Here is a 27,708-nt window from a genome sequence, read left to right as displayed (position 1 = left end):
AAATTATTTATTAATTTTATAAATTAGACAAGTATTATTAGATATCCCAAAATACATAATAGACAAATAAAGATGGACGGAGGGAATAATGACCCGTGGAGGTTAAACTTCAAACAATTTTATCATAAGACATGGTTCACAAGGCTTAACTTCAAATATTTTTACCTGAAATTATGATCTTTGACATGATCAAACTTAAAAGTATTTTTGCATAAACTAAAAGCAGCACGTGATATACATTGTCACAATAGTGTTCTCCAGGTTGATTTCATATATTAAGTATACAAAATCACCAATTTCAAGATTGTTTATATCATAATTGTGGACTGTGGTATCAATTATCTCACATCCTATGATAAACAATAAATAAAACGGGATATATACATTACGGAAACTAGAAGACTCAAGAGAGAATATATATAAACATCAAGCATTAAAGAACCACTAATAATTTATATAAGAATCCATCTCAATTCTCAACTAGCTAGCTCCGGATTGAGCCTTAGTTGATTGACTCAAGAAAAGAACAATGTACGCAAGGCATCGAGTCTAAAGAAAGAAAAAAAACAGTATATGTTTCTGAAGCACGTTTTGATAAATACTAACATGACATACTGCTAATTTACTTTTACTTCTCAACCAGAGAACAAAATAACAGCATCCCTTGAAGATCTCGGAAAGCTTAGTAACGTTTCTGTAAGTCTTCTATGGTGCCCGGGGGAAATCCATGTTCTGTCATCGAAGGAAGCAAGGATGATTTTCTCAAGAACTATCCCATTCTTTAGAACAGCTTGCAGAAACGGAAAGATGTGCTTAAAATACGGACTCTCATATATCCAGGTGCCGTCAATCCTTAAAGTCTTGAGATGCATCACCCAACAAGGTCTTGATATCCAGTAATTTTCTCCATTAAATTCATTAGAGGGCCACCCAAAATTATACTGCAACATAATGTTTCAAAGGTGATTACCTCTTCAATTAACAAAATGCAGCAGAGGCCAATTTAGAACAGGGAGATCAACTCAACCCATTGTTTTCAGACTCAGAACTATGTATTCATATGCACAAAAAAATAAAAGTATGTATATAATAAGATCATGCCCATTCTGAACTCATTGAATCTAGATGTTGAATTTGCCTCTACATAGGCAATGCCACGATGGTTGAGTAACAAAGCATCAAATCAAGAAGTAAGATGAACAACAATAGGAGAAGGGGCATGTGCATACCTCTTCGAAAGGGGAGTCCTTGCTTATGTTCAAGATCTCGACCTGAGGACAACTTTGTAGAAGTACTGCTAACCCAGGAAGCTCTGATTGATTAAAAGGAGTGTTCAAAGTCAAGTACTTGCATCTCATCCTCGGGCATGAGGAGTTTTTAGTCTCTAGCATAGTAAGGACCTGGGCCAATTAATTATCAGAAGATAGATTTAGAGGTTTGTGCCTTGAAGATATAATTAAGTAAATAATAATGTGTTTTCTCAAAGAACTTAAAATTTAGATGAAATGTCACACAATTAAACTTGGTATCATATCAAAGAGAGATCATTAGCTATCTCAAAGAATCAGACACATCACACATGAAGGGGCATGTAGAAGATATAATTAATTAAGTAAATAAAAGTGTGTTCTTTCTAACCACGAGGACAGGATCAGAAGTATCAAAAACCACTAATTCATACAGATCCATTGAACAGGCCCAAATATGTCACTAAACAAGGTTTTAACTTACATCTATAATAATCTAAGAATATAATCAAACAAGATGTTTCACAAAATTACCCTAGTAAAGCACTGTTGGATCAGGAATCCTTCTAGTGGTCTCATGATCCTATTCCTGATTAAGATCTGTTCTTTCTATTTTAAAACCAACAAAGTCTCCATGGTTGCAAAACAATTAAAGTTGCCTCTTTCTTTCCCCTTTCCCCTCTTCTTTGTTAGAAGAGTTAACCATGCTATGTCCCAAATCCAGAGGACCGTAACCAGCACTTAGTGAGCATCTATTCCACTAAGCAAACCAGCTTTTCCACTTATTATTATATTTGCAAGAAATTTTAATTATTCAAGCGGGGTTAAGTAATGACGAAGGAGTTGTTTGAAGATCCATATGTATATATATTGAAAGATGACGCTGCATACCTGCAGAAACCTATAAATGTAAAGGTACAAATAGAGAATAATGCTTCTAAATCAAAAGAGTAGTAACACTCACATAAAGGCATAGCTATAGTGAAAGCAACTTCAAAAACATTTATTTTTTTGATAAATTATGCAACTTTAGACATTTTGCATTGTGCAGTAACAATTTTTTTATATAAAACAGGTAGACTATTGCAAGGGATTTAAGCATAGCAACAGACAGTATACAGATATTCAATACTGTAATTTAGCTTACGATAATAGGTTTGCCATCATTTTTATCAGGTTATCAATTAATGTTTATCATACAGATTTTCCTATAATTACCTAATAAGTGATATGATTATGTAAATAGTTTCCCCGTCATCACTCAGAGAAGTATAAACACTCAGGCAAATAAATCAAGTATTGTTAATTTTAATGACTAGATGAAGTAGGGAGGTATAGGTCAAACCTGCAGACACCATGACCCAATGGAGAGTTTCTCAACACCCTCGAGTGATTCAAGGAGATCTTTTAACATATTCTCATCAGTCTTGAAATCATTTTCATAATCATCTGTCTTCCTATAGAAATCTAGCTTAGCATGGACTAGAGCTTGTACATTCTGAAGAGCAAGAATTTTTTTATGAAAACATCCTCTAATCTCCAGCGAAGTAACATTCCTAGCATATATTATCAGCTGTGTATCATCATCATTGCCATCATCATCATCACTATCTTCATGTTCTTGTTGCCAATATCCACTGATCACCAACTTATTCACACTTTTGGAATTAATTACAAAATAATTAACCCCACAACACATACTAAACTTGAGAGATTCCAAAGTAGGACATCCAGAACAGATCATGCCAACGATATCTCTGTTCAACTTAGCATACCTAATAACTAAAACCTTAAGAGCAGGCCAATTGATCCCCTCCTTTGGTACAAGATTACAATTGCACAAACTCAGTTCTCGTAAACACGCATTGGAGTACATAATCTGTGGCAAGCTGTAAAACTCATCTGAACCCCGTGTACTCAGATAAAAATCCAGTTCTTCAACAGATTTATTCTTTACAAAAATCATCCATTTATTAACATACTTAACAAATCTTTGGTTGTAATGGAATTCAACCGAAAACTTGTTCAATTTACTAGGCTTACTTAGAAGTAATGTATCATCAACAGAAGTTATGAATTCACTTACAGCGTGATTAGATTGACCAGAGCATCTGAAAATTAGATTATGTGCTGAAGTCCACAAAAGGCGCCACCTTTTTGACAAAACTCCAGTTCGTACAACTTCTTTCATCCGCAAGGAAGAAAGGATCTGAAGGATCAAAGGATCCGGCAAGGCGCTAATTCGATCTGTTTTTTCGGTTTTACTGAATTTCCAACCATACTGGGGTTGTTCATAGGATTGATCAGAATGGTGAGAAAAATAATAAGGAGAATATTGTGGAGAATTTTGTGCAGAATCATCCACGCTTTCTCGTCCTTCGGAAGATTCAGACATGGTGAGATTGAAGAATTGAGATGATCAATTGAAGGAAAACTGGGGCGTAGGGTTTTAACAATTGAAGGCGCATTTCGTTCAAAATCAGGATATCAGGATTATATATACTCGATATACCCTCCAAATTTGGCAAGTGCACTAAGAAACTCATTTAATAACCCTAATTTAATATATTACAGGTATTCGATTTGATATTTTTAAGGATTGATTTTTAAAGTTTGGTTAATAAATTAAATTTGAGTATGGTAAATCAGTAATTACGTATTAAAGGAAAAATATTTTGGCAAGACATATTCATAACCTGTCTAATTTTGATATGTTAGCTTTAAGAAAAATCACGTATAAATGTTAAATCTTTACTTTCAATTCCTGCAATAATAAATCTTACTTCTACCTCAAAGTTAAAAGATGTTATTTCTGATAGACCAATTAAATCCTAACATTGTTAATTTGTTGATTAAGATATCCAAACCACCCACTCATGTTACTCTTATTCATTAGGAATAGGCATTCGATATTCGATTTAGATAACTCAATAATTGATAATTAAATGTAAATAACAAATACCAAACTTTCAGAGTTTTATATGATACGTGATTCAAACTTCGATTAGATAAATTGATGATTCACGCTCATCCGTAATTATACATACGTAAAAAACATAACAAAATTTTTAAAAGCCTTCTTAAATTTGAAAATAATTTTATAGACCTCCCTCCAAGCTTACCTTAATAACACGTATTCCTCTTGTAATTTGAAAATAGTATATTTACCTGTCTTGATTTCATTTGCTTGTAAAAAAATTAATTTAGGTGATATACTTTTAGCGAATTACATTACCTAAAATTAGGTTATTACAAGAAAGTCAAATTTAAGTACAATAAATCAAATTTGAGTACAGTAATTCAGTAATTACGAATTGAAAGGAAAATATTTTGATAAAATATGTTCACAATTGATCTGATGTTTCACATATATTAGCTTTAAGAGAAATCATGTATGGAGATTAAATCTTCACTTTGAAACCCTACAACAACAATAACAACATATTCGATATAATTCTATAGAGTGAGTCTGAGGATAGAACTTACGCACAGAGGTTGTTCCAATAGAACTCTCAAACCCTAACATTATTAATTTGTTGGGCATAAGTCAACCAAACTATTCAAATCACTCATTTATATTGTTCATATATATGGTAAATAATTCATCATGAATGAATGAGCGTTTGATATTTGGTTTTGACAACTCAATAATTACTAATTAAAAGTAAATACTAAATACCGAACTTTCACAGTTTGGTGTGATACGATAATCAAATTTCAATTCAATAAATCAATCATCCATAATTATACATGCATAATAAAAAATAAAAAAAAGTTTTTAAAGCCTTCTTAAATTTTAAAATAATTCCACAAACCTCCCTCCAACCATTCCTCAATAGCACATATCTCTCTTATAATTTGAAATATTATATTCACCACCCTTGTTTTCATTTGCTAGCCATAAAATTAATTTTAGGCAATATATTTGAGTAGTGATCTACTCCTAATCTTTTGTTGATTTTCTTTTTTGTTTTAGAATATTGAGATTTATTCACATGTCATGAAGTAAGACTATTCTCGTACTTGAGTTTGATGCACCTGAGCTGAGAATCTATCAGAAACAACCTCTCTATCTCTTTGAGTTAGTGGTAAGGTCTACATACACTTTACTCTCTCCATATTCCATCTAGTGAGATTTCACTGGTGTATTGTTGTCGTTGTCGTCGTCATGAAGTAAGACTAATTAAATTATTTTGGGGCTTATTTCTGCACCTTTTTAATTTCTAAAAGAAGCTTGCAAAGAAAATTAAAGTAACCAACAAAAATTAAGAATATGCAACGAAGCAATTAGCTTCTATGAAGGAGGAGAAAATATACGTATAAATATAATTGTATTAAGACACCTAACAACCAAGTCGTTGTAGTATAGTGGTAAGTATTCCCGCCTGTCACGCGGGTGACCCGGGTTCGATCCCCGGCAACGGCGAATTATTTTTAAAAATAATTAGTTCCTAGTCATTTAGATTTTCCTCAACATATTCTCTTATAAAGGCCATGTTGCTCGGACTTTCCAAATATGTTGTTGTTGCATCCGTGTCAGATCCTCCGAGAATGTCCTACAATTGGAGGAGGATATGACATAAGACACTAACTTTTTCATCTTCCACACCATATCTTTGAACCTTTTCCTCTTTCAGAGTGTCCTAATTGCTTCATTGTCGCTTTTGCCTCCCGCAATTTATTCTTGTAATCCTTCTTCCATGCTTCAAATCTAATCTTCAGCTTATGGAGCTCAACGTTAGGCCTGAGGGTGGAAGCCTCCTCCCCTGATTTACATTGATCGTGGACGACAAAATTTTGATAGTGATTGACCATATCCATTACATGGTGGTTGTTACACTGGTTCTTGGGATTTGATCTGCCACTTGGTTGTGGTTGTGTATCATGTACCTCTACGGTAAGATTCAGTGCACTCGTTCTAAGAGATGTAGTTCTTGGGAATCCGTTATGCACAATTTCATCTTGATCTTGAAGTATCAGTAGTCTGAGTTCTCCCTTAGTTTTTTCGTCCTCCTGTTTTTCTCTTTCAACAGCCAGACTTATCTGCAAGATTCACAATGTCTTTTGGTTAAAGCAATAAAAGAAAAATAATACTAAGCAATCTCACTGACGTTATATAAGAAATTAGACGAACATGTAACCACAGTGCGATTGTATTGAACAAATAAAGTAATCTGAAGACAGTATGCTCACTTGTATAGACGTTAACTGATCTTGCCACATCTTTTCCATAGCTTTCATCTTTGATTCATACTGATTCCACTTTATCTCATAATGCTGAATATGTAGCCTCAAAGCTGCATTTTCCTCTTTCTTTCTCTCCAGAGCTGCTTCTGTCTTCAGAATACGCCTCTGAAGATCAAGCAGAACTGAACGCGGTACCTGAAGGGAGTTACATTCAAGCAACCAAAGTGGTTAAGATAAGTCATTGTTGACGTTTTACACCACTTAGAACCTATTGTCAAAGAAATAAAGCACACCTTAGTTTCTTGCTCCTTATTGTCAAGGTCATTCTTTCCTCTAATATTCTGAACACAATATCGTTTTCCAACACCCGAGAGATTGAACTGCTTTCGAGTTAACCAACCTCGAATAACTGCAGAATGCATAGAGAGAATTGAGGACTATCTTCAAAAACTATGTATTCAAAATTTTGGATTATGCATTCTACAATCTTACCAGATTGCAAACATATGGCTGCAGTTTGCTGTCGTTTTATTACTTTACGATGTTGCTCCTTCATGTGTTTCTGTATAACGATAATTGCTGTTAACCTCCTAGTGAGACCATGATAACACTTTCTGGCAATTTCTCCACGCACAACTGCAAGAATCGAAGACTATGGTTGAGCTACGATTATCAAAATTGTGAAGGAAAATGTGATACATGCTGAAGTTCTTTGCCCTTGAGGCTTATGTTTTTAAGTACTGTTTAATATGATTGATTCTTCTTACTGAAGGTTGGAATTAGTACTATAGCAAATGAAGTTTTGAGAAAAAATCGGATATTGTGAATTACATGATTGAAGAGCTACTGCTCCAGTTTTAAGCTCATGATAGTACCGGCGGGCTTGGTAGCCACGAAAGCATTTCTGAATTTGCAGTACTCCACTCAGTTCAGCTCCTTCTCTCTGATCAACCATCAAACAAATCTGTGAAATAAACCACTCACCATCAAAAATCAGTAATTTATAAGCTAGCAACAGTTGAAATTATGAGAAATATGATTGAGATTCAGCTGATATAGAATCAATTTTACCAAATCTCCAGTTAATACTTAAATCTAAATAAGATGCAATGTGAATCCTCCTTTATTGTTCTGTCATCTAAAGACTATACACCTTAATAAATAAACAGATGGCCTCATTCATTAAGCTGTCTCTCTACCTCCGTAGGTAGCGGTAAGGTCTGCGCATACTCTACCTTTCTCAGACTACACTTATGGGATTACACTAGGTATGTTGTTGGACTTGGCCTACTAATCACATTTGCCAATTGGTGAAGATAAATTCTGCATCTGGAAAAGCTTTAATTGTTCTACTTCTTCCAAGAATCATTTGCCTGCTGCTGTAACTTAATGTAGGAAACTGGCACCCTCAGAGTACAGTTCTTTAATAATCCTATCAACACATAGGTAATGATCATATAGTAAATTTCATGAACCAATAAGAACCTAGAAAGTGGAAACTCCTTTGCAACAATTTAACAAATTAATTCACCCACAGGTGTGGGTGGCCTAGCAATCAGCGAAGAGGAGACTAAATTATCGATAAAGGTTCAAATTCTAGCAAAGAGTCAAAACAGTATGGTGATTTCTTCCATTCTACCTAAACCTTAGTTTGGCAGAGTTAAGCAGTACGAGTGTTGACGGGAGGTAGCAGGTAACTAATGGTTCAAATTCTAGCAAGGAATCAAAAATAGCTAGTCCATTTCTTCCATTCAATTTAAACCTTAGTTTAACCAGTACCAGTGCTGACGAAAGGTAGCAGGTACCTAATGATAGTATGAAACACTTGAATCGAGGTGCGTGTAAGCTAGCTCTTCACAAAGCTAATACTTTGGGAAAAAAAAGATTCAAAGGTGCTCCAAATGTTCCCTCAAAACACATATGTACCTTATCTGTCATGGCTGCAGAATCCCTCTCCGCTGAAGTACTCCATTGATCAACAAATGCATTTTCTTGAACCCTAATGTCTTCAAGATTCCTCTTTTCTTTACCAAATGGTGTCAATTTCCTTCTTCCCTTAGGCAACCTAGCCTTTGTGACAGGCCTAACAGGCAAAGGTGGCGGCAAATCATTTGTTTCTTCCTCTTCTTGCTGAAGTTCCTCCAACATAAGCTCCAGTGTACTAAGACTCTTCATCTGATAAGTTGTCACCATCACAGAAGACATAACATACAGTTCTATCTAAAAGAACTCTTACATAAGACACAAACAAACAAATATTAAGAGAACTGAGAGTTTGAACCTAATAAGGATTTGATGAAAAGGCTGTTGTTTGGCTTTACTTGAGATGCCCAAAATTTAAGCATGTCTGAGGAATAATAAGAGGTTGCATGTGTAAATTGTCAGAAAGATTTGCTTTTTCTCAGCTTTTGCTTTGTTTGAAAGAAGTACTTGAAGGTTCATGTAGGTCCATTTTCTTTTATCATAGCAGAGGACCATTAAAATATGGGGAATTTTGTAGCAATTCTTGGAAGACAAAATGGATACTTTTAAAAACTGATTGAGGCCACAACTATGAACTCATTGGGTTGCTGGATGATGAAGAAATGGAAAACAAGAATGGTTGGTATAATTACTTCTTGGGACATCCCAATAGATTTTATAAGAGTTTATAAATTATATATGTTTTTTTTATAACCGTGGTGTCCGGGCCATCTTGCATGCATCTCGACTAGTTTCACGAAATACCTTTCACCTCCCATCATTAACAAATACCATGTAAGTCTGTCCACCAATGCTAGAAATATATGGGAAGAAATCACCCGGCGTTTTTGTGTCCATTGGAAATTGAAGTTATATATGTAATTATGTTCTTATATAATTGATCACGACCCGAAATCGGATCATAATGACGCTTATCATAAACCCCCAGTAGGCAAGTCAAAACCCAATCAAAATGCGATAAATAAAACTAGAAATGACTAACCTCTTTAACTCGTTGTCAGGCTCTGGTGACGGTGCCCTGACCTGGCCCTGAGCTGATGTCGTAGCTCGTGCCCCACTTCTGACCGAAGGCACTAAGAATTTATGATAGGCATCATCATAATCTGATTTTGGATCATAACAGTGTGATATCAGAACTATATGTCAACCACAATAATATAGAGTTTATTTAGTATTTTTCTTCTGGGAATTTTCTCTCATACTTTGTCACAATCTAAACAGCTATAACTTAGAAGTGCTGCCTTTTTCCTCACTTTAAAGTGACCTTAATTGACTTCAAAGTAATATTTGGCATCAATCTCCAAAATTTAGAAAACTATAGTAAGCAATTAATCAAATTGTATACAACTAAAATTAACAAATCAATTAGTTTCTTAGTCCTATATAAATTTATTGTTAGTTTTATGTTTTCTTTTAATTATGTAAGTTCAATCATTTCCTCTCTAAAAATTGGGCTAGTCAGCTTAGATTTTCAAAAGAAATGCAGTTCTCATTTTTATTCTTTACAGAAAATCTTTAAAAAATCTCAATTGGCTTTAACTGTTCAAAGCTTTGGACCAAACTATTACTATATGATTACATTAAATAAGATTTCATGACCTAATCCTATCCAGTGAATTTAGAATTTATTAGATGATTAGATCCAATGCATGGTTAAGTACTTAATTTGATGGAATTATTGGGATATGAAGTAACTACTACTTCTAAAGTTTAAATTAATTGAGTTCTCTTGCATGTTGTATGTCTAATAAGAGTTTGAAGAAGAAAGTGGGGGAAATGATTAAGGGTTATGATCAATGTGCCTCGAGCTCCTGAATTTTGTCCATTAAAATTGGACTAATATGAATACTTTGGTACTTGGATATTATTGATTTTTAAGCATTGGTTTCATATGATGAGACACAAAAGGCAATTGGTTAAAGAAATTCATGGAAAGATGTACCCCACTAATTAAATATCTCTAAAGAGAAAATCTATGCCAAAAAAAATTGGGATAGTTCAATGTCAATGAATCACAACTAGAGTACTAGAGATTAGTGAAGCCAAAATAATTAAGTAAACTTTTTGTTATTGTAAAATTTTGATGGATGAAATTATCTCATGATTTATGATGGTAGGACATCATATATTTTTGATAAGACAATCGATATACACACAAGTTGTGTTAATAAGCGTCAAAGTTGAGATTTTTATTAAGGGGTTTAAATGATGAAGAAGTAAACATAGTGATTCAATATTTATTATATATGCTTAAAAAAAAACTTTAATTATATATAAATAATGTATTTTTTCACTAAAAATATAATTTAGATAACCTTGCTCGATCATACCTAGCTCCATTCTCTGATTTTAATATCGCCACTGTTTTATTATTAATAAAAAAGAAGGTATGTACAAGAGTTTAAGTCCTGAGGTGTTCCTACCCATAAGAAATTGTTTTAATTGGAAATCTGTCGCTTTGTATAATAATATGAAAAAAAGTTATTAATTTGTTAACAGAGTTTTAGCAGAAATGTTCAATGATCTTTTTATGTTAACAGAGCCGATTGGAAAGGAATACAATCCTCCTCCTTAATTGAAAAGTACTATTTCCTTAGTTTAAATTATTTGTCCTATTTTTCTTTTTTATGTTTTTTTGTTTAAATGTTTATTATTTTAATAATTTTTTAATTTCAATTTTTTGCATGATATATTTAATATTATAAAATTAAAGAAAATTGTGATACATATCTTTATTTTAAAACCATAAAATTTAATTATTTTTTTAATTAAATTTTGTGTCAAATTAAAATAAAATAACAAATTAAAATGGAGACAGTAATATAAAATGTACACTGTGTGAACTTAGGCCTTACGTATTTCCATGAGCTATTGAGCTTAAGATTAGCAGGGGAATTAACCAATTTAATAATGTTAAGTCTCTTTTTTAAATTTATTTTTTAAAAATTAAAATAGAATATAGCTGGCTTAAATCAATTTAGTCTTGTATGCAGAAGAGACCTATAAATTAAAGCGAATTATGATTCCACTCCCCCCGTTTCTTTTTAGTTGTCATATTACGGTTTTCGAGAGTCAATTTGATTAACTTCAAAATTAAATTAGATTACATTAATTTAATATTTTAAGATAAAAAATTATATATTCAAAAACTATATAAAAAGTACTATAAGTTGCAATTTTTTTTATATCAATATGATAAAAAATACATCTTAAAATGATGATCAAAATTTATATTATTTGATTCTCAAAAAAAACATTATGACAAATAAAAAAAACAAAGAAAATATCAAGTATGAGGGCATTTTCAATATTTATTTCGATTATTGCTGCTAAATAAGTCTTATAAGTTGAGCAAATCAAAAATTGTACCCTTATTTCAGATAACAAGAAAAACAAAACACTTATGTCCCTACTACAATGCCTGTTAGAGCAATAAACTTGTACCCACTCTAAAAAATTAATATGCAGTTTGATCTATTGTCATGCCCCGGGAGAGTATCCTAGGCGTGACCGGCATTCAGAGAATATTGTTAGTCCCCAAGTGAATCACTTGGCATGTTCACACATTCATTCAATCAATACTCTATCAGCAAAAGACTTAACTCATCAAGAAAATAACTCAACATGATATTCAAATAAATAACTTATACAATAAGGCCAAATGCCAACAATCTATCTAATCAAATCAACAAGACTTAGCATGAATGAAACTCGCCAAAAGACAATATCCAATCAACACATCAATAATCTAGTCTATGAAGCCTCTATCAACTGCCTAAGTGGTGTCAATGACTGGTTCATGGCTACCTTAATCAAAATAAAAGTAAAAGTCGAAACTCTAAAGCTAGATGGTAAAAGAGTTGTATCTTTCGAGAAAAAAAGAGGGCTCACCAATCAGCTGAATTGTAAACACATTCTCAACGGTGCGCCCGTTGATGATCTCTAAAACCTGTTTCTACATCATTAAATGATGCAGGTCCAAATGGACATTAGTATGTGAAATGTACGAGTATATAATATGACAAAATGAAGCATGCTTAAGGTAGGATAACATCAACTCGAGTAACTCAATCGAGAGTAATGAACTCAATCAGGATGTCATAGGTCTAAAACAAGAGTAAGGTTTAGACAGAGACTAAACATACACAATCCAATCCAATCAGAGTACTGTCAAGACCTACATGGGAGTTTCTCTTATCCGACAATAATTACTTATGAGCCAGTAGTCGTACAACAAGCTCGTTGTTGTTGCCACAACCATTTAATACTTTGCCGGGGTAAGTGACGAATCAACCAATCATGGATCCAACAATCAATCAAGTCCTATCATGTTAGGACAATAAAATTGGAAAATATCTGATTTAACGGTTCAATCCTCTCATATTTTTGGCTATGTAGTTATTGAGTTCAAGTTATTACTTACTCTTACCAATTTCGATTCTCGATACTCCTCCCAAGACTCAATGCTCATAAGACAATCAACCCCAATCAAACCATTCAATAAGTCTCATATGGACTCTTATCAATTCATCAATTATATCCAGTCAATTCTTTCAACCAATCAATCATCCAATTATTTCAATCATTTATTTAAGAGTAATTGGTACAATCATTGATGAAAACATTTAGTTGAAATCATTCAATTGGATTCAATTATGAAGATATAAAGGACTATCAAGTTTCATCAAGACTATCATCATGTTCATGTCTCAATCATAATCATGCATTCATAAGTTCAAGGCTCTAGACTCAATCCTTAATCATATACATCCAATATTAGTCAAAATACTATTATAGTTTATGAAATAATTAATTTAAATCATTTTTTCAAGAAATAAGTTCGTAGAAAACATCAATTACGCAATATTATGTAAAATATATTAAATTTAAGGAAATTCTCCAAAAACACAATCGTGGGGACTCAATTCATTCACAAATCAATCTATCACAATCATGAGACACATGGAAGAACAAGGTCAATGCTTTAGTTTAGCCTTACATGCCTGGGATGAAGACAAACAATCAAATTGGCAGGTTTCTGGTTTGAAATCGTTGAACTCTAGCCCTTTTTTCTCTCCTTAGTCCTAGTTTCTTTTGTTAGTTTAGCGTAAATGATAAAATAAATACACTTAGGACTAGTTATGGGGTCGAAAACTACCTCAATACGTCGTGGGTTAAGTATAAGAGGGTTGAGGAAAGGATCAGAATGCCCCTTACTAAAAAAACGAATCAGTATACTTTTACACATAAATTGCATTCGAGGCATGCGTTTTATGGCTTATTTTTGTGAAAAAGATTTCTGGGCCCAATTTCAGAAAAAATGTACTATGGGGGAGCAAGTCTGCGAGGCGGACTGGTCGCGCACTTCTTTGAAAATGCAATTCTTCCCCTAAAAAATTATCTTTTGATCCAATTGGGCTAAAATTCAACTGAAACCATTTTCCTACATGATTTTCCCCTTGGTCGATCCTCGGATTGGCCAAAAAAATTAGGGGTGATACGTTATGCGAACACGCTATCCTTTAGAGGTATTTTGGTAATTTTCGGGTTATAACATCTATTTCCTCCAAAAAGTTAATATGCAGTTTGATCTATTTCTTCCATTTTATATTAATTATCTATATTATTAAAATAAATGTCTCAAATTACTTATCAATTTACAAAATCAAAATGGAAACTACTGAAGAATAAATTGTCCAAAAAAAGACTCTTCAAGAATAAATTAGATAAGCTATGCTTCTGTGACTTCTTTAGGGGCATATGATGAAAAAGTACACAACTACTTAATATGAACGAAGGCAGTGTTTATTTTAAACTCGGGACCCCAATCTTTGATTATATCTCTGATGTTGATTTTTCTTATTCATAAATTATTTATGACCGTGATTAATCATGGATCATTTGTGAGCTTTCAAAATTTGTGAAAATTTTACTTTTTTATTTTTTAATAGTAATTAATGGTGTATTTATTTGATTGGATGAGACAATCGGTTAAGTGATTTTGAAAGTAGTGAAAAAAAGGAAGGCGAAATGAACGTCGTACCTCAGTAAAGAGAAAATTACAATAACTTTTACACAAAATTGATAAATTTATGCATAACTAGAGGGAAAAAAACAAAAATCATAGTTGAAATCATGTAGTTCAAATTTTGTATATACAAGTTTGAAGTTTGAAACTATCAGACTCTACTTCAAACAAGAATAGTTGATATTGTGATAAAAATATCTAAAATTAACATGCACAATTGTAAATATTCAAAACTTTGACTGCTTTATTTGAAGTTTATAATTTAAAACATGAATATTTTTAATAGCTTAAATATTAATCCTCCAATCAACTATATGGACACTATCTCCAAATAACTTCCTAATATTGGGGACCCTTGCTATTTGCAACTAGTGTGAAAATAAAGGGAAAAGATAAGTTACATTATCCTTTGATCCGCGATATAATTATTTAATTTATTTGTGGACTAATTGCTCTGCTTTGTAGATTTCTTAGTAAATATTTTATGTTTAAACCATTTCCTTTAAACAACGACAATGTAATACCCAATAAATTTAACAATACATTGTGATATTAGTTGCTTGAATGTGATTTTAGCCTTAATTTTACTATGATATTATGAAAGTGTTTGTAAAGAAAAGAGAAACTGAAACTTTGAGTATATTATAATTCAAATAAACTCACGTTCTCTTATAAGTATAATTAAGATATATCATATAATGTATGAGATTGAAATATATAAACAAATAATCAATTAGAAAGAACACAAGGTTATGCTTTTTCTAAATCTTTTTTACTCTGATATATTGTTTGAAATTTTATAAAACCAAGTAATTAACCTTAGTCACGTCACTCCACACGCTTCTCTCATATTATCTAATCTAAAAAATGAAATAAACCCCCATGAAAGGAAAAAATTGGTATTGAAATGAAGAACTGAAACACAAAATAACAAGAAAAACATCGAACTTCTACTATATTAATATTGTATTTGTGGTCCAATCAAAACAATAAAAAGTGAAACAAAATGAATCATTCATATACCAATCTAATTTCACATGCAATCAGTTAAGTTGGACCTTGGCCACCCAATAAAGTTGAAAAAAAATATTATCCAAATTAAATTCATTGGATGAGTGTTGGCATGTCAATGATTATTTTACTCAAAATCAAATAGTTAAATTCTAACACAAAATTTATAGTGATTTGTGTATTTGGCAGAGGTCTAGAAATGATGATCTGTTCCCCAAGTATTGAATATTAGGAATTTTGAGATTAAACAATAAAAATATAAAGTGAAGAAGAGAGCAGTTTAGAAATTAAACCACCATTTTAAGTTTCGAAATTTTATTTTCTAAAAGATCTTGATATACAGTAAAATCTCATTAAATTAATACTAAGTAATTAATAAGCTTTCTAAAAAAATATTTTTCTCCGATCTCGACTTGAGTTAATGGAAAAAATCACTCATTTCGATAAGATAATAAGATAATGTATTTTCAAAAGACCCCTTTATAAATATATGATCTCATTAATATTATAAATTAATAATTCTATAAAACTACAAATATATTTAAGATAATTTAGTGAAATATAATTCTATTGTATTTTGTTAAAATTTAAATCTAGTTGAAGCTCATCTTTAGCTTTTCTTATTGCATCCATAAGTTTCGATGTTGTTTGTTCGAACTAGATCATAAAATTGCAAAGAGTTACAGATGTGATAAGTGCTTCCCTACACATAACTAGTTCCAAAGGTATTGTATCATCAACTTCATCATCAACATTATTTTTTCCGACGATATCCACAATTTCTTCTAAGCTCTTAATTCTGGACATGTATCATTTCCACCCGAGTAATCCAACAAGTTATTGACGTCCATTTTATTGCGGTAATCGAGATCATTAATCATAACCTCAAGTTCATGAATGATGTTTTCACAAATAGGTTCATTAGAAAAATGACGTTTTTGTCACGCCCCGAGAGGGTACCCTAGACGTGTCCGACACTCAAAGACCATTGCTGGTCCCTAAGCGAACCACTTGGTCCGATCACTCATTCAATCAATCGGCAAAAGACTCAATGCAATAACAAGAGACGTTTTAATGGGCTAGACAATTCAACAACTCAAATAAAATAATAGTTTTAATTAGACCAACTGTAAAAATCAACCCAATCTCATAAATAAAGATTTGAGCAAAACGGACTCAAAAGGGACATCAACTCCAATCTACTCGGCCTATGTCTATAAAGCCTCTATCAACCATCAAGAAGGCGCCAAGACAAGCCCACATCTACCTCAAAAGAACTATTCATAAGCAGTGAATACAATGAATATGATCCCTCCGAAAGCGCTTATTGATGATCTCTAGCACCTGTATCTGCACATAAAATGATGCAGGCCAAATGACGTTAGTACATGAAATGTACGAGTATCTAATATAGCTGAAAGGAAACTTACTCAAAGATACTCAACTCAACTCAAAGGACTTAACTCTGAAAATAACTCAACTCAATAAAGATGCAAGTTTAAAAATATGCAATGTCTTTCAATCGACTCAATCATAGTTTTTCAAATCGGCTCAATCGTATGCAATCTCAATCAAATCAAATCATTCATTTTGTATTATTTTTAGATAGTATCTCTAATTGACAACCATCACAATATGAGCGAGTGATGATACAACACTTTGCACTGTCGTTGCCTCAGCTGTCCAATACTTTGCCAAGATAAAGGACGATTAACCCAATCTAGTTCCACAATCAATCAAAGTCATCTCTTTTCAGGAATGCAGAGGAAACATCCGACTTTAACGGTTCAATTCTCTCCTCTCCTACGTTGGCTACGTAGTTTATGGGGTTTGAGTTATGTATACTCTTATTCAAATCGATGCTCAATACTACTCTTAAAATATATGGTGCTCATATCTATCTGGTAAGATATTCAAATCACTTCATTTGGTCTCATTAAACCCTTTTCAAAACTCAATCTCATCTCAAATTATCATGTTTTTTCATTTTAAAAAAAAATATGCTTTCAAACTCAATCAGATCTCCTCAAAACTCTATCTCAAACAATCATTTATACTCAAAATACTCATGTTTAAAATAGTAATAATTTTAGAGACTTCTCAGACTCAGCTCATATGAAAACTCAAATTATGTAAAATCAATGCTCATGCTCAAATCATCAAGTTCTTTCAGTAAAATATGCTTTCAAAATCATTCACATCTCATCAAAACTTTTTCTTGATTTCAATCAATCATGTTCGACCTTCACACTCATTTAGACTTTGTAATATATATATATATATATATATCAGTTCAAATCACTCTTTTCATCAATGCATAAAAACCATCATCTTTACTCAAAAATATGTATGTAAAAGTCATGATTATCAAATCAATTAGGGTTCACGGAAAAATAGCCATGAACAATAATTCCAATCAATTGAGAGATAGAAAACAACAATAACATCAATACATAATCATAATGGGTGGACCCCCTTTTTATGAAATACAAAAATCCTTTTTTTTTAAAAAAAATAATCATACGAAACTTAGTAGGAGAAGAATTAACTCATTCGAAATTCAAGAAACTAGGTTAGACTCAACTCATTCTCAACATTCGATAGAATTAGATGTAGGACACGTGAATGAACTCAATCCAACACCATGAATAGCTTTATATACCTAGAATGAAGACAGACAATCAAACTGGCAAGATTCTAACTTCAAATTCTTGAACCCTAGCCCTTTCTCCTCTCTTTAGCCCTAATTTCTTTTACTTGAATGCGTAAAAGTCTAAGGAATGGATTTCGAAACTTTTATAAGATCGAAAACGGCCTATATCAACCATATGTTAAGTATAGGAGAGATGAAAAAAAGACCGGAATGCCCCTTACTGAAACTGAAAAACGTACAAAAAAATACACATAAATCACATTCCACAAATGGGTTTTATTAAGTAAAGGGTAAATTGCGTTCGTGAAGTGCGATTTATGGCCAATTTGGTTTTTGGTCAGATTTCGGGAAAAATTGCACTGTGGGGGAGCAAGTCCGCGACGCCAATTGGTCGCGCACCTTTCTCAAAATGCAATTTTGCCCCGATTTTTTTTTTTGACCCGATTGGCCTAAAATTTAATCGATACCACTTTCCCACATGATTCTTATTCCGACCTCGGATTGACCAAAAAAGTTAGAGATGGTACGTCATGCTAGCGCACTATCCTCTAGGAGTATTTTGATAATTTTTGTGGTATAACAGTTTTTTTCTTATGGATTTCAACTTGGTCTTCATGACTTGTATATCAAAATTAACCTTCTTTAAATCTCAAACACTTTTTAAATTAATAAATATTAATTTAATAATTAAATAATACCTCTACAAAATAATAATATTTCATGTTTCCACTTATATTATTTTAGTAAGATTTTACCGTAAATAATATGAAAATGAATTAAATGCTTTTCAACGTATTGAAAATAACTTAAAATTGTTCTCATAATTCCACCTATTGAATCACAATGTTAAATTTAACCCTAAAAATTCTCCTATTAAAAGAAGTTAAAAGTGCAATATATTGACTTTCAAATAGAATGTTTGGTATTAATTTACATGTAATTAGATTCAACCCATTAATGCGCACTCTTCCAGAAAAAGCGTACACGTATTTATTCTTGGAGTCGACATTTAAGTTATGTCATATGTTAATTTATTTAGTTTTTGCAGGTTTTCCTCTTTAGACACAATTTCAAACGTACATGGTTTAAGTTGAAAAATTGTGTTTGATTTCATATATTTTTATTTGAAGTTTGGCTTAATGAAGGGGAAACATCATATATTTTTGCCTGAATTTTGATATGGCTTGCCAAGCTTCAAATATTTTATACAAAAATTGTGAACTTAACAAGGTTAAATTTCAGACATTCTTTACTAAAATTATGACATTGGCAAGACTTCAAATATATAATGATTTGCCAAAGCCAACTTCAAATATTTTTTTAATAAAAGTGTGGCCTTGATATGACCCAACTTCAAACATTTTTTTACTGAAGTTATGACCTTAACATTAACAAAATCAAACTTCAAAATATTTCGACATGAGACCAAGGTATAAATTTGTCCCAAACTTCGGACATATATAATTGAAGTTGGGGTATATATATATTTGAAGTTGCCCATAGTCCATACCATTTGCAAGAAAATGTGCAAAATGTACTGACTTATTAAATCATGTCTTCTAGCTACTAGCTCTCTTTCGAACTACTGTTGATTAATTATTTTTCATCGTCGACTAGGCTTCTTGGTGATTTTGAGTATAATATTTTCTACAATAATTATTCGCTAGGATGAAAGTTGTGGATGGTATTTAGTGATTACGATTCTTTTATGTTGATGTAATAAATGGAGAGGACGGGTGATGCGATAGTGGTATATATATATATATATATATATATATATATATATATATATATATATATATATATATATATATATATATATAAACAATTATTCTATAAGTGTTTAAAATAAAATTAAGACTTCGCTTGATCGAATATGCAAATTAGAGTATCATTCATATTATTTTTTAATTATAAAATAGGTCTAAATCACCAATATTCTATTGACTGTTACCTTTAGAAGACATTCAAAATTAAAACGCCACCTTTTTAAATTTAATTATTTAATAATCTAATTAGTTTAAGCTTGAAATATCTGAAAAGACATCTCAAAGAATTGAAAACAATCTTACAAAACTGCTATTAAAACATGACTGATTCAAATTAAAGTAAATTAGAAAATTTAAGAAATAGAAGGAGTAACTGTAAAGTTAACTGTCTACGACTTTTAATTATAATTATCAATTTTATTTTTAGAAAATAGTATAATTTTAAAATTATGTGCATAACAACTAGTAAGAGATGCCAACAAACAAATTATTACAAAATTTTCAATTAATACTAACAATAAATATATGATAGTTGTTTATATTCTACTTAATATAAATGGGAAATAACAATTTCCCTGTATTATTGTATGATTTTAATTTATACCTAGTATAAAGGAGAAATAACAATTGTAGCCCTTATGTTATTTGCACATTTAATTTTTAGTTATTCAAAATGTGTGATTTTGATCCTTGTAAGCTAATGGAAGTTAAATATTTAACGAAATTATTATTTAAAATATTTGAACTTTAAAAAATATAAAGGTTAAAATTTTTAAAGGCTAAAAGTTGTTAGGATCATATTAATAGACCTAAGAAATTTGTCCATCTACTAAATCTTTTCAAATGAAATTGTATTTAACCTTAGTAACTACAGAAATGAACCAAGAACAGAGCAAACAGAGGAGCAAATAGGATCAAATTATATTTTTAAAATAATTATTTTATCAAATAGTTAACTTCAAGGATCAAAACAACACAGTTCAACTAATTGAAGGTCAAATATATATAATCAAATAATATAGGGACTAATATGCAATAATACAAGGACTGGAATTGCTATTTTCTTTTGTATAAAAGAAAAGCATCTTGGGCTTTGTTTTTCTTCTCCATCTCGGACTTGTTAAGCCAGGGTATTTTGGTCCTTCCAAGCAAGCGCTGCTACAACTTCTGCTATTGCTTAATACAAATACGGTAGTACTACTACATTTACTCAATATTTTACATCGCCTTCATCAGATTTGTTAACCTCTGGTTATCTCTTCCCATGTATGTATTCTCCTTCATCTTTTGGGCTTCCTCTGCTTTTCCCTCGAGTTATGTTTCTTCATCCTTTTGCTCGAATTTATTTTATTTCTGTGCGATTTGGCGTCTTCGGATGTATTTATATGTGTGTTCGTATTTGAGTCTCATGCATCCATAGGATATATCCTTGTGTGTTTGAACTGAATTTGGGGCTTTCGGATTTGTAATTTTGAGGCCTTTAAATTTCTTGGGCCTAAAGCCACTGCTTTAGTGGCGGTTTTAGGGTTTCAGCCGCCCTGTTATACAATGTCCGACCGACTCCGAACACTGATGTCAATTGACACTTTTTATTCCATTATTTTATGCTTTTTTTGACAAGAAATTAATAGATTCTTGTAAGCGAGGTGATGTGCTTGGTTTTTCTTGGAGTTGAATTTTGTCAAGTTACTAATTGTCCTTATTAAAGAGGTTTCTGTTGCTGATAATTTGGGTTCTCTGGAAAATAACTGAGTTTTTTCTACTGCTTATGCAGATACTCGAACTTAACAAGTTTTTGTGGACGGAAGAGAATCAACTAGAGATGGAGGATTGGGGTAATGTTGATATTTCTCACAGTTTTTTTAACTACCTTCCTAAGAAAACCTAATTCAATTTCTTCTGATGCTAATGCATCTTGTTGCTTTATTTAGGAACCAATTTTATTGCTCTTCCTACTTTATTGATAAGTAGGAAGGAGGTGATTTATTTTTCCTACTTGATTGGAAAGCATTAAAACATGATTGCTTCTTAATAGAGTATAATTTTTAAACTTTCTGTATTACTTTTATATTAGGAGTAAAATGCCCCTTGCCGAGTGCTTAGTGCGAGATGGTATGATTTTTTCTGGTGATGTACGTTCCTCAACATTGATATTGTTGAACTACTGTCCTAAAGGCTGTGGTCTGATATACAAAGTTCTGTGCCATTATATATCTCCAACTAGTGGATGAATGGCATAATCTAATTTGAAGATGCAAAATATATTTAGTGTTGTAGCTTCTCTTTTGCCAAATTCATGAAAGATATCATCACCGGGTTCTTTTGTGATCCTTTTCTATTCAAAAAATGTTTTGCGATGTAGCATAGCAATCATGATCCTGTAGGATGCCGGGTTTTTTAGATGTGCAATTGTTCCCTGCAATTCCCCATTGCTACGTTAAATCTCAGTCTAATTAGGTGTGCAATATAAACAATGTTTTTCTTCTTTGGGGACATGTGTATGAATGCAGGACAACATTAACACAAAACTTTCCTTATTCCATATTTTGTATTTTGGCACACATAGTTTATTTATTTTTGGATTAAGTATGATGTTTCATTAATAGGTATCAAGAAGATGCAAAAGGTACAAAAAAGAGACTGCATCCAAAGAAACTATACTAGATTTAGGGAGCTAACGAAGTCCAAAACAGATCAGTGCTATTTACAGGGATTAGGTGCTCCAACTAATTAACCAGGCATCTAGCGTTTGAAGAGTGGACGGAGTTGAGATTCCATCAAAACATATACAGATTCTAACTGTCCAGATACACCAAAAAATACTCGTAGGGATCATAATCCGGATTTTCTACGACTTTATAACTCTTCATAAGCTCCATCATTCATAGGCTTCTGTGATTCTCTGTGGTATGACCTTATTGAGTTCAATAATATAGTAGAACACATTCCTTTAGTCAGCAGCAATTTTGTGTTAGCCTCATTTATGCATTGCCATCCCTCAAACCACACCAAGGGTTTGTGTGTGGCAGAAAGGAAAAGGAATAAACAATAATCTAAGAGTTCATCTCACTAATCAATGGCAAGCTGCTAATGCTGTTACTTGCTTCTGGATTGTCTAAGTGCTGAGTCTACTCACTTGAACTCACCGGTCCATTACTTAGCATAGCATTTACAAGAAGGAAATATCATTGTAAGTGGTCAAATATTTACAGTAATTGAAAATAAAACCATAAATGTTGGGTCCCTATTTCTGGAGATTTTGCTGTTCAAACCAGTTTATTTTGGGTTTGAGGGTTTGATTCATTTGTCTTTCTGAAAAGACTCGGACTCCCTGTCCATTCACATGGTTTATTGTGCATGCAGAAAAAGGGATGTAACTACCCTCAACCTAATACCTCTTCAGTTGAAGTCTTTGATACTGACATAATTGCCCAAGTTTTTGTTATTTGATAGCGAGTTCTGAGTTTGACTTAACTTTACAAATCTTTTAGTTTTAAGCCACATCAATATATGCAAGATAGTCTATAACATGCATGTTTTATTTCAGAGGATGTACCAGTTCCAGATCTTCTTAAGAAGGATCAGCCAACGAGTAAATGGGATGATGAAGATGCAGATGATAACGATGTAAAAGAATCTTGGGAAGATGAAGAGGAGCCTGCTCCGGTATAGTAGACAACTTATTGGTTTCCTCTGTCTGTTTCGTGAACACTCTTTTACCATTCATCAATTCTGCCCGCCCACAAAAAAAATCATATTAGTTAAACTATCTTGTTTTGATAATGCAGTTAGGTGTTGTGTGTTTATCAGTATCTTGAAAAGTGGAAATTATTCTTTTGCATTTAGAATATTTACTTGGAGTGACTTATCAAAGAATTATATAGGGGATTTTCATGTTGTTGTTGTTGCATCAATGGATTATATTTCTGTGTTTTTGCTTGATAGAATTGATATGTCTAATCACATATGCATTAGTAGGTTTAACAGATATTTTAATCGGCTGGTGAGTGTTTAAACCTGATTAGATATTTTGGCTTGTTCTTTATCACCAAAAAATGAAGACGACATTTTGTCATGTTTTGCATGCTAACCTGGAAGTGTAATATAATATTTTGATCTCTTTGGATACCATTTCATTTTCTGTTATACATCAGTTGCTTTTCATTCTAGGTGAATTCCACTTGTTTGAGTAGGTTGTTACACACAATTATTTAGATATCATTCGACTAGTAGATGAATAAAGCTATGTAGAGTGGGATGATACACAATAACCATGGATCTTGTCATGTCATTATACCATTTTGTGGAGTCAAGTAAAACACTCGTATATCCAATCATCTTAGCACAAAACACAGGTTTATATGCCTCCGTTTCTTGTCATTATTTGCTGTGTGCGCAGAAAATGGGAAGTGGCTTGTGTTGGTGTTTGCATATGATTTCATAGACTAGGAATCCTCACTTTGTGTCTAATACTGAGAACAATGATATAAGCCCGATCAAGATATTATGAAGTTATCAACATTTAATGTAGTAGAAAAGAGCGACTCTTGGTAAAAAGCTATTTTAGTTTTTTTTTTGTCAAGTTATATAATCTGAATATGTGCTCTGCTAGTTTGTCAATAGGAAGCAAGTGTAGTTGAGGTACGACTAGTCAGGATTGTGGTGCCAAGTGCAAACAATTTAGATATCTAGGTTCATCTTTTCAAGAGAATGGAATGATGGATGAATATATTACTCATAGAGATGTACGGTAATATTTTTGAGAAGGTAACATTTATGTATGTTGACAAGGAAAGTACATAGGTAATATAAGATTAGAATTGACCATATTCACCAGAAGGTGCAAGTAGCATGTAATAAGGATATAAGGAGCGAATGCTGCTTTAGATGGTTTGGTCATGTTTTTTGTCGAGCTATAATACACAAATGTATTGTAGGTCAAACTATGGTGAGCTAAAGGTTTTAAAAGGGGGTTTTGGGTGGTGGGTGGGATCACATGAAAGGTAGTTGTCTTGGAAGACCCACAGTTCCTCGAATCAATGTAGGTTCAGCTAAAGATAGGGCACAACGGAGGGAAATATTAATGCAGGAGATATCTACTAGCTGAGAATAGGTTTTAGAGCATGTTTGGCTTTGCTTATCTAAAGCAGCTTATAAGCTATAAGCAGCTTATAAGCCAAAAAAAATAAATTGGACTTATAAGCTGCTTTAGATAAGCTAAGCCAAACAGGTCCAATTATTTTTTTGGGCTTATTTTAAGCACAAAATGACTTTAAGTTGGTCAGCCAAACACTCAAAAAAGCTGAAAACAGCTTGTAAGTTGTTTTCATCAACTTATAAGCCAATCCAAACGGGCTCTTAGTCTTGTTAGTAAGTTGTTTTTGACCAATTGCTTTTTCAGGAGTATTTTAAACTTGTGATAGATTTATATTGCTGTAAAAACTTGGGAAACTTTTATTATAATTAGTTTATTATTACTGCTGTTGCTGCTATTTATTTGTATAATCATATTTTTAATTTATTCGTCACTTTTATTTTTATTTGGCATGATGATGACATGAGTTGAGCTTAAATGGATAAATTTGATCAATATAGATTCATATAACAGTTCTAAAAAGGCTCTTTCAGCTTTGTAATCATAAGACTTCTTAGATTTCTTAAAAGCCATTTCTGTGATGGAATTAAAAGACTGCTCATATTCTTTGTCCATTTTAAATTTACTTTTAGCAATGTTAAATTAAAGGTTTTCCCAGCATGATTGGAAAGTTATAGCATCAGCTATTTATAGAATCAATGCCCAACAGTAGAGTAATTCTCTTCCGTGGAATATTATTTTGTAAGATATTTAATAAGATTATGTTCGTTTCACACCTATATTTTTCTTTTCAATGTGCTCTTGCGCCATGCCGCCTGCTCTACGATTTTCATTTTCTGGTGATATGTCCCCTATGTCAAGTACCTTCTCTGCATCCTACTTCTTGGTCTAATTAACTTAAGGCGTGGTGGATTAATCAGGTTCCTAAACCAGAACCTCCTGCTGAGAAGGCCCCCAAGAAATCTGCTGCAAAGGCTGGTGAAAAGAAAGGCAAGGAAGTCGGAGTTCATACCAGTGAAGAGCCTCTAGATCCAGTAGCAGAAAAACTTCGCCAGCAAAGGTTAGAGATCTTACATGCCTCATATAGAGTAGTTTTAATTGAGAAATAGAGGATCAATAGTTTAGCTGCCTAAGAAGCTGGTGTCAGGCCAAGTCATCGGTTATAGTTAAGTTGAATTATGAATGTGGTTGGGAATTATGTGATGTTTTCCCTGTGTAATTTGTTGGTTTTCCTGGTGAACAAGATAGTACAATGTGGCTATTGACATCACGAGATGTTCAGAATTCTTATCTCATCTCTTTACAGGCTTGTAGAAGAAGCTGATTATAAGTCCACAGCTGAATTGTTTGCCAAGAAAGGTGGTGATGACAAGACCCTTGATAATTTTATTCCCAAAAGTGAGAGTGATTTCTTGGAATATGCGGAGTTGATCTCTCATAAGCTGCGACCATACGAGGTTTAGCAAATTTAATCTTTTCAGTCTTTTTTAATTTCTTAATTGTCGGGGCTTAACTTTGACTGGGCATTAAATGCTTGTCTGCCGTTTTTTCAGAAAAGCTACCATTATATTGCGTTGCTCAAGGCTGTTATGAGATTGTCATTGACCTCGTTGAAAGGGCAAGATGCTAAAGATATTGGCTCTTCTATTACTGCATTTGCAAATGAGAAGATTAAAGCAGAAAAGGAAGCCACTGCGAGTAAAAAGAAGACAGGTACTGCAGTGCATACTTTCTTTCTATGATAATTGTGTCATCTCTTGGTAGGGTTTATAACTTTTTCCTTACAGGTGCAAAGAAGAAGCAGCTACATGTTGATAAGGCAGATGATGAGGCAGTGGTAAATGCATATGATGGTTATGATGATTATGATTTCATGTGAAGAGGGAAACTTAGCAAACACATGCATGTTATGCCAATTTTTTCACCTTTCTAGCTACATCAGTCTGGCGATCTTTTGAATCTACAAGTGACAACTATGACGAAGATCCTGTGGCCTGTTACCTCCCAATTCTGGAGTCTTATTGAGTGTGTCATATCTTTTTCTTTTTTCTTTTGGGTCAAATAAAAAAGTATCCTTTGTTTTGTTTTCATTTTGTGGTCAGTTACTGGTTGGAGATTCGTTGGTAAATTATTTGTCGGTTGATCTGCATTCTCTTGTATGATTCGGATCTTAGATTTTGAACCTATAGATTTCTTGTAACAGTCTTATTTAAAACTATTTGATCCTTTCTTTTCATGCTTTGTTTTTTATGCTGACCATTTGCCAATGTGTTTATATATTGTCGCGGAAATCAAATTCACAGACTTGAGTGGATACAACTTTTGTTTGAACTACCATATGAAATTTTACTTTTGTAACTTGGATTGCCAAATTCAGCCTCCGCGTGAGGGCATGAACCTCGGTCAATTCTTATCCATCTCAGTACTTATCCTCTATGCTGTGGTCTTGTTTCTTGAGAATTTTACCTGATTAGCTAATGTGTCAAAATTTTAGCACTTGTTTCATTGAGAAAATTAACTCTATTTGGAGGTTCTTCGAGCTTATGAGCTCATTTACTTGATGCAAGCCGTTATAACTACAAATAACAAATAAGATGTACTAAGTAGCAGTATGAATTGAAGTTGTGATAGTTGTTTGGCTTTCCCGGAGTGATCATGATTTTTTATTTTTTTTAATCACTTCAATAAAAGAGGTTTTAGGTGTAACTAGTGTGAATTTTTGTCCGACTTTATAT

General features: G+C 32.5%; 3 protein-coding genes and 1 non-coding gene across 6 annotated transcripts; 2 read left to right on the top strand and 2 right to left on the bottom strand.

Annotated features, from left to right (window-relative positions):
• Positions 1–414: 414 nt before the first annotated feature.
• LOC129874589 (F-box protein At5g03100-like) lies at positions 415–3,757 on the bottom strand. The gene is made up of 3 exons (XM_055949895.1): positions 2,593–3,757; positions 1,230–1,400; positions 415–941 (listed from the first exon to the last, which is right to left on the bottom strand). The coding sequence occupies exons 1-3, from the start codon at positions 3,640–3,642 to the stop codon at positions 636–638; spliced, it is 1,527 nt and encodes a 508-aa protein (XP_055805870.1). The 5' UTR covers positions 3,643–3,757; the 3' UTR covers positions 415–635.
• Positions 3,758–5,601: 1,844 nt separating this feature from the next.
• TRNAD-GUC (transfer RNA aspartic acid (anticodon GUC)) lies at positions 5,602–5,673 on the top strand. The gene has a single exon. It is a non-coding gene; the product is annotated as a tRNA-Asp (tRNA).
• Positions 5,674–5,776: 103 nt separating this feature from the next.
• On the bottom strand, positions 5,777–9,560 carry LOC129873879 (myosin-3-like). Of its 2 annotated transcripts, XM_055949066.1 has the most exons (7): positions 9,400–9,560; positions 8,361–8,609; positions 7,266–7,398; positions 6,927–7,070; positions 6,728–6,843; positions 6,441–6,629; positions 5,777–6,290 (listed from the first exon to the last, which is right to left on the bottom strand). In XM_055949066.1, the coding sequence occupies exons 2-7, from the start codon at positions 8,607–8,609 to the stop codon at positions 5,844–5,846; spliced, it is 1,278 nt and encodes a 425-aa protein (XP_055805041.1). In that variant the 5' UTR covers positions 9,400–9,560; the 3' UTR covers positions 5,777–5,843. The 2 variants fall into 2 exon arrangements, with proteins under 2 accessions (XP_055805041.1, XP_055805040.1); XM_055949065.1 differs by lacking the exon at positions 9,400–9,560 and having other exon boundaries at positions 8,361–9,369.
• Positions 9,561–20,987: 11,427 nt separating this feature from the next.
• On the top strand, positions 20,988–27,209 carry LOC129873564 (uncharacterized). Of its 2 annotated transcripts, none has more exons than XM_055948681.1 (7): positions 20,988–21,069; positions 21,653–21,713; positions 23,426–23,544; positions 25,894–26,033; positions 26,280–26,430; positions 26,527–26,686; positions 26,761–27,209. In XM_055948681.1, exons 2-7 carry the CDS (start codon positions 21,701–21,703, stop codon positions 26,850–26,852), a joined length of 675 nt encoding a protein of 224 aa, XP_055804656.1. In that variant the 5' UTR covers positions 20,988–21,069; positions 21,653–21,700; the 3' UTR covers positions 26,853–27,209. The 2 variants fall into 2 exon arrangements, with proteins under 2 accessions (XP_055804656.1, XP_055804655.1); XM_055948680.1 differs by having other exon boundaries at positions 20,997–21,144.
• Positions 27,210–27,708: the final 499 nt, after the last annotated feature.

This window comes from Solanum dulcamara, chromosome 11 (assembly GCF_947179165.1).
Source record: "Solanum dulcamara chromosome 11, daSolDulc1.2, whole genome shotgun sequence".
In the NCBI taxonomy this organism is placed as follows: Eukaryota; Viridiplantae; Streptophyta; class Magnoliopsida; order Solanales; family Solanaceae; genus Solanum; species Solanum dulcamara.
The sequence above is the reverse complement of the archived record's forward strand: the minus strand, read 5'-3'. Positions and strand labels throughout refer to the sequence as shown.